Source organism: Peromyscus maniculatus, chromosome X (assembly GCF_049852395.1).
Source record: "Peromyscus maniculatus bairdii isolate BWxNUB_F1_BW_parent chromosome X, HU_Pman_BW_mat_3.1, whole genome shotgun sequence".
Classification (NCBI taxonomy): domain Eukaryota; kingdom Metazoa; phylum Chordata; class Mammalia; order Rodentia; family Cricetidae; genus Peromyscus; species Peromyscus maniculatus.
The window spans coordinates 107,967,113-107,982,000 of NC_134875.1; the positions used below are offsets into that span (position 1 = coordinate 107,967,113).

At 41.3% G+C, this 14,888-nt stretch overlaps 2 protein-coding genes across 2 annotated transcripts in view; one reads left to right on the forward strand and one right to left on the reverse strand.

Annotated features, from left to right (window-relative positions):
- Positions 1 to 2,721: 2,721 nt before the first annotated feature.
- Sat1 (spermidine/spermine N1-acetyltransferase 1) lies at positions 2,722 to 6,026 on the reverse strand. The gene is made up of 6 exons (XM_006973258.4): positions 5,667 to 6,026; positions 5,366 to 5,417; positions 5,159 to 5,242; positions 3,644 to 3,745; positions 3,509 to 3,549; positions 2,722 to 3,257 (listed from the first exon to the last, which is right to left on the reverse strand). Exons 1-6 carry the CDS (start codon positions 5,730 to 5,732, stop codon positions 3,087 to 3,089), a joined length of 516 nt encoding a protein of 171 aa, XP_006973320.1. The 5' UTR covers positions 5,733 to 6,026; the 3' UTR covers positions 2,722 to 3,086.
- Positions 6,027 to 6,242: 216 nt separating this feature from the next.
- The window catches only part of Acot9 (acyl-CoA thioesterase 9), a 78,896-nt gene continuing 70,250 nt past the window's right edge, over positions 6,243 to 14,888 (forward strand). The window contains exons 1-2 of the mRNA XM_042268781.2: positions 6,243 to 6,314; positions 7,464 to 7,548. The gene's annotated coding sequence lies outside the window, so the exon portion shown is untranslated. The remainder of the gene's footprint in view (positions 6,315 to 7,463; positions 7,549 to 14,888) is intronic.

Here is a 14,888-nt window from a genome sequence, read left to right on the forward strand (position 1 = left end):
TAGGTGCTGAGAATTGGAATTTGGTTCTTTATAAGTGCCATCAGGGCTCTTAAACCCTGAGCTGTCTCTCCAGTCATTCTTTTTGCTCTTTTGAGACAAGGTCTCATGTGACACAGGCTGGCCTCAAGCTCACTATGGAGCCAAAGATGACCTTCAACTCCTGGTCCTCCTGACTCTGCCTCCCAAGTGCTAGGATTACAAGAATGCACCAACATATTAATCTTAAGGTTATCATATTATTTTTTTAATAAAAGGGCTCACATTATAGCCGATGCTGTCCTTGAATTCCTGCCTCAGTCCCTCCAGTGTAAAGGTTATCTTTACAGAAGTATTGTTTACACAGACTTTTTTTTAGGCTTATCATTGCATGTTGTTTATTTGTAGATAATTTCCTCATAACCTGTTTTTTATCCACACATTGACTTCAAGCTTACATATATTAATTTCTTTCTCTCTTCCTCCCTTCTTTCCTTCCTTCCTCTGTCTCTTCCTTTCTTTTTCTTTCCTTATTTTTTTGGCAGGGAGAGATGTTTCATGACAAGGTTTCTCATTCTGGCTGTCCTGGAATTCACTTTGTAGACCAGGCTGGCCTCAAACTAACAGAGATCTGCCTACTTCTGCCTCCTGGGTGCTAAAGTGTGTGCCACCACTGCCCATCATAAATTTCTTTTTTGAAATGGCTTACTATGCTACTCAGGTTGACCTCTGTAGCACGAATTGTTAGAAGGTCTTATTAATAAAAACAAACCCAGAGCCAGGTATTGGGGTGAATGCTGGAAGATCAGAGAAGCAGAACAAGCCACAGCTTCCTCACCTCACCTATTCCTCAGCTGATTCTGTTTCCTCAGACTGGACACCTCTGAGTCCTTATCCAAATGGATCTCAGCTGAACTGCTGGTCAAAAGCCTAAAAGCTTAACCAGGATCTAGTTTCTGGTCCTCATGCCTTATATACCCTTTTGCTTCCTGCCATCCCTTCCTGGGATTAAAGGTGTGTGTCACCATGCCTGGCTATTTCCAGTGTGGCTTTGAACTCACAGAGATCCAGATGGATCTCTGCCTCTGGAATGCTAGGATTAAAGGCATGTGCTACCACTGCCTGACCTCTGTGTTTAATATTGTGGCTGTTCTGTTCTCTGACCCCCAGATAAGTTTATTGGGGTGCACAATATATCAACCACAGACTCATGGGAGAAAAGTGATCCTCCTGCTTCAGCCTGTCAATTGAAGTTACAGGCATGTGTTCATGTGCCCTGATGATTTTTTTTATTGTTGTTGATTTGTTTGTTTGCTTTTGAGACAAAGTCGCCTTGTGTAGGCCAGACATGCCTCAAACTTGAACCCTTGCCTCACTCTCCCTAGGTGTGTATTACTGTGCCTGGCTCTGTAGCTCTTTGGAAAGAAGTATCACTACAGCTGAGTTGAATATTAGATGTACTGATGGCGGTCAGAGTTTCTAGATTTTTACTTTTAAGGGACTCCTCTAAAGTGTGAACCAAAATTTCACAAGTGCTTCTGTCTTTCCAACACTGTGTCTTTAAGGTGTGAAGACAAAAGATTAGATTGTAACTCGCGGGGTTAATTTATTCATATACTTAACCACAGTCAGCATGTAGTTGTTTTCCTCTGAGGCCCAGTTTCCAAAACACAACCTTCAAAATATCTTCCTTCTTCACAAGGCTCTTTGTGTTCAGTTAGCCTTTGATTTTTGCCAGCAGTTCTGTTATTGCCATCCAAGCAGGACCCTGGTTGAGAACTGACTCTGTATGCCTGTTTTCATGACATGCTGGGCCACCATTAAACCCTAAAGCATTACATGAAATGCACAATCACAAGTTTCTATATGGCTGCCTTCTAATCTTGAATGGTTTAACAAAAACTGAGCCAAAGGAATATAGAACCACATCTATTTCCGTGGATGAGCTGAGTATTTCCTACTGCTTTGCAGGTATCCTATAACTGCTTTTGGAAAACACTAATCTTGGACACTACTTTTCAGTGATCCTTAACAATGATCATTGTTATAATCGTGCAAATTGGTGGGTTTGGGAATGCAGGTCAACATAATGAGTAATTAAAGTTCACAGATCTAAGAAAACTGTCTTTTCCCTTTGCATTTTAAAGGCCTCTTTTCAGTCCCTGAGAAAAGCATTTGCTTACTTCTCCCTAGTGGTTTGAAAGACTCCTATTGTGTCTTTACTGTAGACGGCATTATGTTAACACAGTACCTCAAGCTCACCCTCTGCAAATGATGCCAATTCATCTGATTTGCTTGAGACAATCTTATTGTTTACAACTTTTTAAAGTTGCAATCTTCTCATTAAAAAAAAAAAAACGGCTTTTTGCTCCTGCTTGATTAATAGAATGACCCACTTAAGTTTTATTTCAAAAAGCATTTTGTGTGGGATGAGGTCATTGGGGACAAGATGTTTTTTTCCTGATTTTCAGTGTTTCATAAACCCACCTTCACATTTTATTTGTACAACAATGGGCTTATTCATTACATGCATCACTCAGTTTCTTTCTTTCCTTCCCAACCCACTTTCTCCCCACCCCCTTCTTTATTTTGTGGAACTAGGCATGAAACCCAGTATATTGCAAACACCAGGCAACCTCTACCGTTGACGTTCACTAGCTCCTGAGAGCTGTTGAAGGGGTATTTTGATTTTATATATTATTTTGGTTACAAGAAAAATGAATAAGACAGGACTAGTAAAAATGCTTATGCTGAAAAATTAAATCAAAGTAGTTTATTAAAAAAGAATCAAAACAGAAACTCTAAGTACCAGTGTGTACATTGTACACATTTAAATGACTCACAAGAATGAAGTTTTGTTTTTCATATATAGTAAGATCACACCACCTTGTTGTTTATCAAAAGATGTTCAAGAATTCTGCCTCCAAACCACATACATGACTGCCATTTTAAACAGACTGCATTTCAAACATGCAACAACGCCACTGGTAATAAAGCTTTGGAATGGGTGCTCACGCTATTATTTCACTACAAATGAGATAGAAAGCAAGATAAGTTGAGAATTTATTCTAAAGTATAATGGAGGTTGTCATCGTCTACACCAGCACTCCTCACTCCTCTGCTGCCATTTTTAGCAAGTACTCTTTGTCAATCTTGAAGAGCCTCCATCCCTCTTCACTGGACAGGTCAGAAGCACCTCTTCGTTTGTAGAATTTGATAGATGGTTCATTCCATTCTGCTACCAAGAAGTGCATACTGCTGCAGCGACACTTCATGGCAACCTAGTACAAGAGAGAAAACATAAGCCCAGTGACATTTCATCCACTTGCCAAGACCCAATTTTGATTCATTCAGTACAATAACCCAAAAACTCTTACAAATTCAGAAGCCTAAATCTAGGACAGCTGGGTGTGTTGGGCCACAACTATAATCCCAGCACTAGGGAGGTGGAGACAAGCTTGTGGCCAGCCAGGCCAACAATAATGAATACTAGACCAGCCTGGGGTATACAGTGAAATGCTGGTGAACATACCTGGCTTAGATTCTTCAAAATTTCTGATCCTATACCAAAGCCTAAAAGAAAGCAATACAATTTAACTTAGTCATTTTAATGCCACGGAACTCCAATTTCTCTTTAAACTGCCTCCAATCCCAAATTTAACTGTACCTCTGTAATCACTCATCACAAAGAAGTCTTCAAGATACAGTAACTTGCCAATCCATGGGTCATAGGTAAAATAGTACATGGCGAAACCAACAATGCTGTGTCCTGTAATAAGAGTATCCCATGAGATACAGAAGAAAAACAAACCATTCAAGCTGTATTGGCAGAATCAGAAACCTATCATAGATTTTAAGAAAATATACATGCATGCATCACGGAAACAAGTAGCCATGAACGGGACTGCCTCCTCATGTTTATGCTAGCACAGTGCAGACCAATGATGGACGATCTCTCTGGACTCAGACATGTATTTGCAAACAGCACTCATTAGAGCTAGCTGAAGCTAGGCTGCACCTGTGAACTGGCCAGTCTGCAGTCTGGACTCACACTCAGGAAGTGAGAACACTTTTATTACTTGCCAGAGCAAAATTGCCATGGACTTAAACTAAACACACACATTATTCACATCCTAATGACATACTGGTATGTCAGCTTGGCCAAAGTTGGGTTTACACAGCAGTTTAGAAGAGGAAATATTTGTAGTATACCAACTCTTGCTTCCTTACAGTTCAAACACCAGGCCAAAAGTACAAAGTTTACTTTCAGAACTTGCCTTCCCACACATACATTTCCAGTTTACTATCCCCAATTTTTAAGGCAGGAGAAGTAGCAGTAACGAGAAACAAGTGTTACGTAACACCCACGTACTTTTAAAAGCTAACTCATCCCTTGGGCGTTGTGATTACCATCTAGCCTAGGGAACAGACGTCAGAAGAAAACTGAAGAAAGCATCCACCCAAACAACTTCCCCTTTTAGCCCTCTTCTGACCAGTCAACAAGGGTCACCAAAAAATATATATAAATAAAAATAAAAATTAAAAACAATTAAAAATTGACTCCCTCATGAGGAGTGTCAATTCAATTCCAAATGAAGGCAATGGTTGCAAATTAGACTTTCTAGCCATTTTCTATTTCTTTGCAAACAGACAGGAAGCGAATATAAGTTTCTGATCTACCATGTTTTAAGTGTGTGATAATAGGACCTTACCTCATTTATCATGATCATCTACTTTATTGTGTAAAGGATCTTTTAGTTACCTCCCCGCCCATCCATGTACACAGAAGGGCCATGTACATGGCGAAGCTAGAGACTGTAACCTGAGGATTGGGACAAATTAAAGAAAAAAATGTGATTTAACACAATTACAAAAAAAGGTTAGGTTAGGGTCAAACAAAAACCATTTTTATGAAACTGAATTACAATAAATGACATTATACCTAACTTTTCCGGGTTTCCACAGCAGTCTGATACTTGCTCAAACAGCTCTCTTAACCCGCCCTATTATAAAGTACAGCGCATACATTTTCTTTTTCCTCAGTCATTTGTACACTGGCTGGCTGTTATTTCTGGCCAACTTCTCAGTAACTTCTGCCCGTGTAGTCACGGGTTCTGCACAGTAGACTACGATTTTGATACAACTCGCTCTCTCTGGCTTCTGGACAGGGAGAAGGCATTACCTTCAGGGGTCCAGTGCTCTTTAGGCACTTCTGCAACCAGGCAGTGGTAGAAGGGGTGCTCTCCGAAACCATCCTCTAGGAGATCTGTAACATGGGGGAGGAGGAGACAGTGTTGACTTGTTAAGTGTCAGGTAACAGACAGGTTTCCTCCCTGCTCCACTCCCACCCCCACCCACCCATCCCCACCCCCTGCCACGACTTTGTTACCTTTCTCAGTTAACATTACTTGATCTTCCATGTATTCATATTTAGCCAGTTCCTGGGAATGATACATACAAAAAGAAAGGACAATGAAAGTCCTGTCCAGCCCGGCCAGTTCACAGAAGGGGAAATGGGGCAGGCGGGGTCGGGTGGTGAGTGGCGCAGAACCTGACTCGGGCTGGGGTTGGCGGCCTGAGAAAAGGGAAACTACTGGCTGGGCAACATCTCAGAACCGAATAAGTGGACTCCCAGGGAAACGGAGCTTCCCCCACCCTCCGCCCTAGGGAGAACCGGGCCTTTTCCCTACCTTGATCAGTCGCAGGATGTCACTGCAGTCGGAAGCAGTGGCTGGACGGATCTTGAATTTAGCCATTTTCGTCTTTTGCTTTTCTTCCCTTTGCGCACCAGGCCCCTGTACTTGAACAGCAGGAGGAGGTGGTTCCTCATTCGTCTCCCGGGAGCGTCCTCTTCTCAGTCAGGCTGGCACCATGACCTGGCGAACCTCAGAATAAGACAGAAAACTGGCAGACTTGCTTTGGAAAGCTACGCAGTAAACTGGGGCAAGACCTTGCCTTTTAAGTCTGCAGAAGCTCCTCCCCGGGGTTGTGAGACAGAGAGATCACAACCAGTAAGGTTGTGAGTCCGTAGGAGTACCACCCTCTTTTCTGGGCACGGCCCACTTCCTGGCTTTCTCGTGACTGTGAAACCGATGGCGCAAATCGGGAGGGCGGGGCAGGGCGAGGTGCGCTGGAGCCAGCCTAGAGTCCTCTAGCGGCGCCTGGCGGACCCATCCAGGAAGCCTGAGTGCCCGCATGTGCCCCAGTAACCTTTGTAAATAGAAAATGAGGATTGCCTCTGTGACCCCCGACATTGCTGAGTAAAGCAAACTCACAAAGCCTGGCTTTAGGGGATGACAGAAAGATTAGAGCAGCCATTCTCAAAGTGTGGTCCGCAGGTATAATTTTTTCCTTTTCCCCCTTTGTTGTAATTTTCCACAAGCAGTTCGTTGCTGTGAGGTGATGTCATCGTTTTCATGACTAAAGGAGTGTGTGTGTGTGTGTGTGTGTGTGTGTGTGTGTGTGTGTGTGTGTGTGTGTGTGACCTGCCTGCCTCTGCCTCCTCAGTGCTAGGATTAAAGGTGTGTACCACTATGCTCTGCTTTTCTTGTATTCTCTCAAATTTTCTAAGGTCAATTCTTAGGATAAGTCAATTTATTTCCTTCTAGTGCAGTAGTTCTCAACCTGTGGGTCGAGACCTTGGGGGGAGGTCAAACAACCCTTTCACAAGGGTCACCTAAGACCATCAGAAAACAGATATTTATGTTACAGTTCATAACAGTAGCAAAATTACAGTTATGAAGTAGCAACAAAAATATTTTATGGTTGAGGGTCAGCACAACGTGAAGAACTGCATTAAAGGGTCGCAGCATTAGGAAGGTTAAGGATCACTGCTGCAATGGCTAGATTTAAATTTCTTTTTTACTTTCCCTTCCTTATTTCCTTCTTAAACAAACCTCTGTTCTTCACTATGGACTTTCCTTCTGACTGAAGGATATACTTCATAATTTCCTTTAATGAAAATTTCTTGGTTTTATGTATTATGTATGTCATCTTACATTACTGAAGGATTTCTTTCACTGCTAATAGATTTTGAGGTTTGAAAGTGTTCTTTCAGCACACTCATATCTGACCACCTCCTGGCTTCCTTTGCTGTGAAAAGCTGGTGTGACCCTTACTTGCTCCAGTCCATGTGCTTCTTTTGTTTCCTTCAACTTTTTATTTTGAAATAATTCTAAACTTAGAGTGTGTGGTGATATCAGTACTTAAATGACTACAAGAATGTGTCCCTCTGTGTTACGTCTTCTAGGCTTTTCAGAGGTAAGCTCATTAAATTGTCACTAAATTGTAGATGTCCAGAAGTCAAAATATTTGGGGACAGTGGGGTTTGCATATTCCTGGATCATGTCCACTGGAATAAGTATCCAAGTTTCTAAGAAATGACTTTTCTTTTGCTACAGACTTTCCTGAACAGACCTTGTTGAGAGCCCTGCTTCCATGGCCTTGCCTGGGTTCCATAATCAATCAGGCTTTTTTTTTTTTTGTAGTGAGAGAAAGCATCAGATGGTCTCCAATATCAAGTCTGTCCTGTGAGGTGTTGAACTGTTACCACATGGCCACTCCTAACATTTAGTAAGTGACTTTGTCTTTATTAACTAGTAATATCCTGTATGTAGAAATGAAAGCTGAAAGGCATTTTCTGTTACCCCTCCCACTTTCCTGTGACTCAATGCATTAGTGAGTCACCATGAGAGCTTATGCAATGTTGTTTTTTTTTCCAAACAGCTTTAAAAATAGCACCCATTCTACATGAGTTAATGCCGGTGATGTCTTTCCTGACATAGATGACCAGGCCCTTCCCTCCTTTGCTTCTGTTTAGAATGCTGGAGCACTTGCAGGAGTTTTGTTGTCTATTTAATGCTAGCAATACATTAGACTCAGAATCAAGAATAGCTTCCTGCTGAAGCAAAACTTTTCTACTTAGGTTAGCAGTGTTTTAGGAGAGTGATTAAGCCTAGCATTCAGGAAAGTTTTATTTGGTTAATGAGTTAACATTTCTACTTGTGGAATCTTATATGAGGAACTTGGGGATTATCAAAGATCACCAAGTATTAAAAACCCGTCCTAAAGGTGCATAGTTTACTTTTAGGGATGTGTTTGTAGTTTACGATAACGGAGTTGAGTCTTTAAGAGAAAGGAAATCCCTATCACTGAGGTGGAAAGATGGGGAAGGTAGAAGGAATAAAAATGGCCAAAGTAGTGGTTTTAGCTCCTTGTCTCATTTCAAGCCTCCACAAAATTCAATGCTCCAAAGATATTTAGGATATTTCATGTGGACCATGCCCCCAGAAGTCAATTATTTGAAAACAGGTTGTCCCATGCCTTCCCTTTTGTACTGGTTATCTGTTGCCACATAAAAAATCACCACACACTCAGTTGATTAAAATAACACACGTTTATTATTGCAGAATGTACAGTTCAAGAGTCCAGGCATGGCTGCACCGAATCCTTTGCTCACTGTGTCAGCTAAGCTGCATTCCTGCATGGAACAGTCCAAATCCAAGTTCACTTAAATTATTGACCTTGGCAGTGTTCATCTCTAAACAGATTTATTTTTTAATTATGTGTATGCGTTTATGTATGTGTGTGTGTGTGTGTATCTGAATGTGAGTGCAGATACCTGAGAAAGCCAGAAAGCACCAGATACCTTAGAGAAGTGTTCTCAGTCTGTGGGTTGTGACCTTTTGGGGTCATATATCAGATATTTACATTACAAGTCGTAACAGTAGCAAAATTACAGTTGTGAAGCAGCAACATAATAATTCTATGGCTGGGGGTCACCACAGCATGAGGAACTGTATTTAAGGATCATAGCATTAGGAAGGTTGAGAAGCACTGCCATAGGTCTAGAGTTCCAGGTGGTGGTGATCTGCCTGATGGGGGTGCTGGGATCAGAACTCAGGTTTTCTGGCAGAACAAGTACTATTAACTAGTAAACCATCTCACCATGCCCTGTCGTATTCGTTTCTTGATTGAAGGCCTTAGTTTCTTGCCACCTATTAGCTGGAGGGTGCCCTCAGCTCTTACAGGCTGCTTAGGGTTTCTAGAGAGTGCCTGTATTTCCTTGCCATATGGTCTTACCCAATGTGGCCATTTATAAGCCAGCAAAGTCTCTTGAGTAATTAACTAGACAGTCAAAGAATCTATTTTAGTAAAAGCACCTTACATACAATTTATTATCTAAAACATTTTTAGTTTAGGTTTGTTTTGAGACAAGGTCTTTTTGTGACCTCCTGTCTCAGCCTACCAAGTCCTGATATTGAAGTTGTTAACCACCATGATGCCTACTTTTCTGTAAGCTATTATAAGTGCATAGTATAACAACACTTGAAGCACTCCAGAACTTTCCCATCTTGCAAAACTAAAACTCTGTGCTCAGGAATAATAACTCTCCCTTTTCCCTTTCCATCCAATTCCTGCTAGCCATGTTCTACTTTTCATTTCCAAGAGTTTGAACTACTTTTAACAGATTATGTAAGTCGAATCACACAAAGTTTGTCAATTTATTTACATATTTATTTATTTTGCAACTAGCAAAACTTACTTAGCATAATGCCCTCAAGGTTCATGCCTGTTTTAGCACAAGACAAGATTATCTTCCTCTAAAACTGAGTAATATTCCTTCCTGTATGGTCCTGTGTTGTCCAGGCTGATCTCAAACTTTTGACAATCTTCCTGCCTTATCCTCATGACTATTGAGATTAGAAGCCACCAAACCTGACTTTAAATTCTTGACAGGTTTTAACCAAGAAGTGAAATTGTTCCATCTCATTCATTCGTTTTGGAGTATTTAACCACTTTTTCCCAAAGTGGCTGCACAATGTATAGTCCCATCAATGGTGTACAAAGGTTTCAATCTCTCCATATTCTTAACTACCACTTGCTATTTTCTGATTGTTTCTTTTTTGACAATGGCTGTCTACAGGTATTGGTGTGCAAATGTTTTCTTCTACTGCAAAGGTTGCCTTTTTATTCTTGATTGTTTCTGTTACTTGAAGTTTTGTAGTTTGATGGATTGCTGTCTCTTTTTTGCTTTTATCTGACACATTAGAGTCTTACATAATGTGCCGTAATTGTGAGAATGGCATCTTATCGCCCATCCCACATTGTACTAGTTAAAAACAAGTCACAGGTCCCAGCCACATGAAGGGGAGGGGAGTACACAAAGGCATAAGTACTAGGAGGCAGAGTCTTGGAGTCTGCTAATGAATCTACTGGGCCATGTTTTGAAAGGGCTGATACTTAGTGAATTTATAACAGATACTTAATTAGGTCTATCTGTGCTTTGAATATAATTTATATCTATCGTCTGTTAATGCTACTAACAATGTAGAAACAGGGCAAGGGATGTAGCTCACTGGTAGAGTACTTGCCTTGCAAGCATGAAGCCCTAGTCAAGGTCAGAGGTGAGGGAGATGGTTCAGGCATTGAAGTGTTTGCCTCAAACATGGATACCTGAGCTTGATCCTCAATACATATGGAAAAGAAAAACCTCACAAGTGACATGAACTTGTAATCTCCGTGCTGAGGAGGCAGAGACAGAAAAATCCCCAAGGCTTACTGCCAGTGAGTCTAGCCCAATCAATGGGTTCCAGTTACACTGAGAGACACTTAAAACAAGATGGAGAGTGAGAGGGGAAAACACGTGACATCAACTTTTGTCCCCTCTCCAAACACACACCTTACTAGCAACAAGCAGTATAACTAGGAGGTAAAGGTTGATGCAGCCCCTTCAAGTGAGTCTTGGTAGTCTTTAAAGAGGGAGAGAGATACCACATAGACACAGATACACATGCATTTATGCCATGAGGTAAGACAGCCCATGATGTCCCTCGCAAGAACCTGTCATGTTGTTTGAATTTCTAGCCTCTAAAACTGTGAGCTAAGTAAGTCTTTTTTTCTTTATAAAGTCACTTGCCTCCAGTATTTCATAAGCACAATTCCTATTTTTTGGAGACTTTCAGGTCAATAACTGAGGCTCTAGAGAGTCTAGTTGTGGTGGAATTCTGCCTCCTGGATGAAAACAACAGCTACAATTAGAACTATGGTGCAGGACAGTTTGTAACCCAGCCGGTGTGACTTATCTCCAGTCCGATCATGCCTCCTGATGTGATGTCCTAAGGGGAGATTATTGCTCATCCATCAACTCAAGAGATCAAGGCTCTAACTCCTCATAAATATGGAGGAGATCTGAAAAGTGCAATCAACCACCTCAGGCCTCCTCAAATATCAGCACTTTGAATCTGGGTATGGAAGTTACCCAATAAGAAGATCATAGAAAATAATTGCCTGTTAGTACTCAAAGTATAAGACACCCCCACTTTTCCCTATGGCCTCTGGGTACATGTAACAGATTTCAAAGTTCAGGATCCAGCTTACCAGTCTTTGTACCATTTGCAAACTGGCAATTAAGTGTTAAGAGAGAATTCAAGAAAATAGAGGATACTTCAAAGAGGGAAATGCAAGAGAGTAAACTCCACCCAAGCAGCCCCAATTTTGTCTAAGCAACAAGGAGCAGCCTTCTGTTTTGCCCTGGTGTATATGATATTTTGGCAAAGTTTGCTGGCCAGCACAAAGGTTCTTGCCTGAGAACTCACTCTGGAAGTATAGTACTTTGGTGTGAGTCATTTCTCGTGGAAGGCTGATAGAGTTAGAAGCAGGCAAGAAGGTTAAAGGGGGCCTATGACCTTAAAACTGACAAAACTGGAACCCTGTAAAAGTCTCCTTCAAAAATTGTTATAGTTATATGCTACAGCCAAAGAAGAAATATGTGCATGCAACATATTTCATTCATTCATTCATGCATGCATGCATTCATTCATTGATTAGTAGTACTGAGATCAAACCTAGTATTCTTGCCTGCTATAGAAGTGTTTGACTACTGAGCTATACACATAGCCAGCAAATAGAACTTCATAGTGCTTGTTATAACTGACATTCATTGCTTGCCACCTTACAAATATGATTTTATTTATTTTATTTTATATTTATCCCTTTCCTTTCTTCCCTCCAAACCCTCCTATACCCTTCCCTGCTCCATTTCAAATCCATGGCCTCTTTTTACATTAATTGCTCTTCAGTGCACACACAGAACTGTTCTGTCTGTATGTTACTTTTACTTGTATGCATGTATGCATGCCTTGGTCATGGTGTTTCTTCACAGCAATAGAACAGTGACTAAAATAATGATCTTGTTGACAATCTGGTCGATGCCATTGACTTGGGATTCTTCTCCCTCATCTATGCCTAGAATTAGGAGGTTTGGTCTTTTCATGTTGTCTCACATTTCCTATGTGTTCCTTTCCTATGTTTTTAATTTTTTCACATTCCTTGCTTATTTGGTCTAAATTTTCTACTTTACCTTTGAATCTTGATGGTCTGTCTCAGGTTTGATTCTTTCTATTTATGAGGGTTTCCTTTGAGTTTTCTAGTGAGTTATTGGGTTTTTCAGTTCCAACTTCATTCCAGCTTGAGTCTTCTTCAGTGTTTCTATCTTTTAATTGAATTCTGTTCCCAAGTCATGGGTTGCCTTCATCTTTTCTGCCAGTCTTATGTTTGTGTTTTCTTGGATAGCTCTCCTTCAGCCCTTTATCCTCGATTCTATTGCTCATTTTCTTCAAATCTTCTTTAAATTTCTTAAACTCTGTGATGAAATTTGTGATTGTTCATTTAAATTATGTGTCTGGAATTCATGTAGGTAATTCTCATTGGCAAACATTTGTACAGAACTGGTAAGTGATGGACAGAGGATACTGTTATGTGAATCTTAAAAGGTCTTATTAATAAAACAAACCTGGGACCAGGTTTTGGGGTGAATGCTGAAAGATCAGAGAAGCAGAACAAGCCACAGCCACCTCACCTTGCCAATTCCTCAGCTGATCCTGTTTCCTCAGACTGGGCACCTCTGAGTCCTTATCCAAATGGATCTCAGCTGAACTGCTGCTCAAAAGCCTAAAAGCTTAACCAGGATCTAATTCCTGGTCCTCACACCTCATATACCTTTCTGCTTCCTGCCATCACTTCCTGGGATTAAAGGTATGGGTCACCATGCCTGGCTATTTCCAGCGTGGCTTTGAACTCAGAGATACAGATGGATCTCTGCCTTTGGAAAGCTAGGATTAAAGGTGTGTGTGCCACCATGTGCTATCATGTTCTGGCCTCTATATCTAGTGGCTGTTCTGTTCTCTGACCCCCAGATAAGTTTATTAGGGTACACAATATATTGGGAAACACAATATCACCACCGGATGCTGGCTTGATGTTTTATATTGCTGGTATTCTAGCAATGATATATTGGCATGTGGGCTTTGTTGTTAGTTCTGAGTTTGTTGTGGATAGAGCAGGTTGGGGAAGAAGAGAAAATTTGGGACATGGGTTGAGTCTAGAGGTTGGAAATAGCTTGGGTGGCATAAAGTCAGGTGGACAGAGGGGACAAGGTGTGTGTACAGGACATGATTCTTGTTCCAAACCTCGAGTGGGAGGGAATATCTAGCTGAATAGAAAGGATGTTATGTCATAAGAGAGCTCTGGGGTTTGAGGATAGGCAGGGTGGATCCTGGCCCAAGCTTATAGCTCCTTTGTGGTGCAGGCAGGGGAGGCCTAACTAGGCTGGTGAATTGTATGTGGGACCAAGGCTCAGTCTGATGGGTTGGAGAAAAAACATGGATAAGGAGCTCAGGGGTACTCTTCAGGCTAGATCCTGGAGGAGAATGTCAGAAGTCTGGGTACTAGGTGGGGTAGTAGAGGTCACCTTCTTTTTGATTTTTAATGCAAGATCTTGCTGTTTAGACAGGTTGGCTTCAAACTTGTGGCAACCTGTCTCCTAACTAACAGAATTACAGGCATGTTCCACTTTGTCATACTTCTTCACTTAGTATCAGTTTCAATACATTATCACCTTTTTTTTATAATCACCTAGCCTTCTCATGTAAATTTTATACAATTAAAAAATATAAAATTCAGTGGTATGAGGAACCCACTGCCAAATCTTTTTTGGTGCCTTCCAGCCTGTGATATGACCACCTTGTTGACAGTTGTTTCCCAGAACCTGCAACTGATCTGGAAACTGCCCTCACTGGACCCATGAAATGGGCCCAGTCTGTATCCCCAGCAGAAGACATCATGGGGGAAATTGCTGTGCCTTTGGGCCAGGTTGTGTGGGGCTCCAAGTGGCTGAGCATGTCCACAATTAATCTTCCTGGAAAGGTAATAATAGACAGTTTTCCAGCTCATGTACCAGCTCTCTGACTGTTAATGTTGACTGTTAACTTGACAGCATCTAGAATCTACTAAGAGACAAGCTTCTGGGAAAGCCTGTGAGGGCTAACTGAGGTGAGGACACCCCACTCCAAATGTAGACAGCACCATTCTGTGGCCTTGGGTCCTCACTGCAAGAAATGGAGACAGTTAGCTAACCATGAACATTCATTGTGCTCTTCTGACTCAAGCTCTTCTTGCTAGACCATCCCTGATATGATAGACTGGACCTCCAAACTGTGAGCCAAAATAAACCCTTCCTTTCATCCTTAACTTGCTTTGGTCAGGTATGTTGTTGCAGCAGTGATGTAAGCAACTAATACAAACTGGTATTAAACTTGGAGTACTGTTGGAAGTGAGTATGTTTATGTCCATAAGGTGGTTGTGAGCCTAGGAAGGAACCCATACTACAGGAATGTGAAAATGTCCATGGGAACTCTTGCCATGCCTACCTATAAAAATGATTTCCATGGGGGAACTCCTCAAGTTGGCTATTGTTAACCATCTCAGACAAGAAAAGAACTTTGCTTCTTTAGAGTTATTTATTTCAGTAATTCGAGTTAGCATTGAAGAAGCTGTGAAGTGGCACAAGTTATCAGAATGCTTGAAATTCAACACAGTAATTTTTCTGATTGTGGTGGCACACATCTTTGGCC

Bases quoted from the DNA above. Each gene is read 5' to 3' on its own strand.
- Sat1 (XM_006973258.4), bottom strand. From the start codon at position 5,732: ATGGCTAAATTCAAGATCCGTCCAGCCACTGCTTCCGACTGCAGTGAC. The intron at 5,418-5,666 runs GTAGGGAAAAGG...TATCATTCCCAG, and splicing joins ACATCCTGCGACTGATCAAG to GAACTGGCTAAATATGAATA. The intron at 3,258-3,508 runs GTATGTTCACCA...CTCTTGTACTAG, and splicing joins TTTTGAAGAATCTAAGCCAG to GTTGCCATGAAGTGTCGCTG.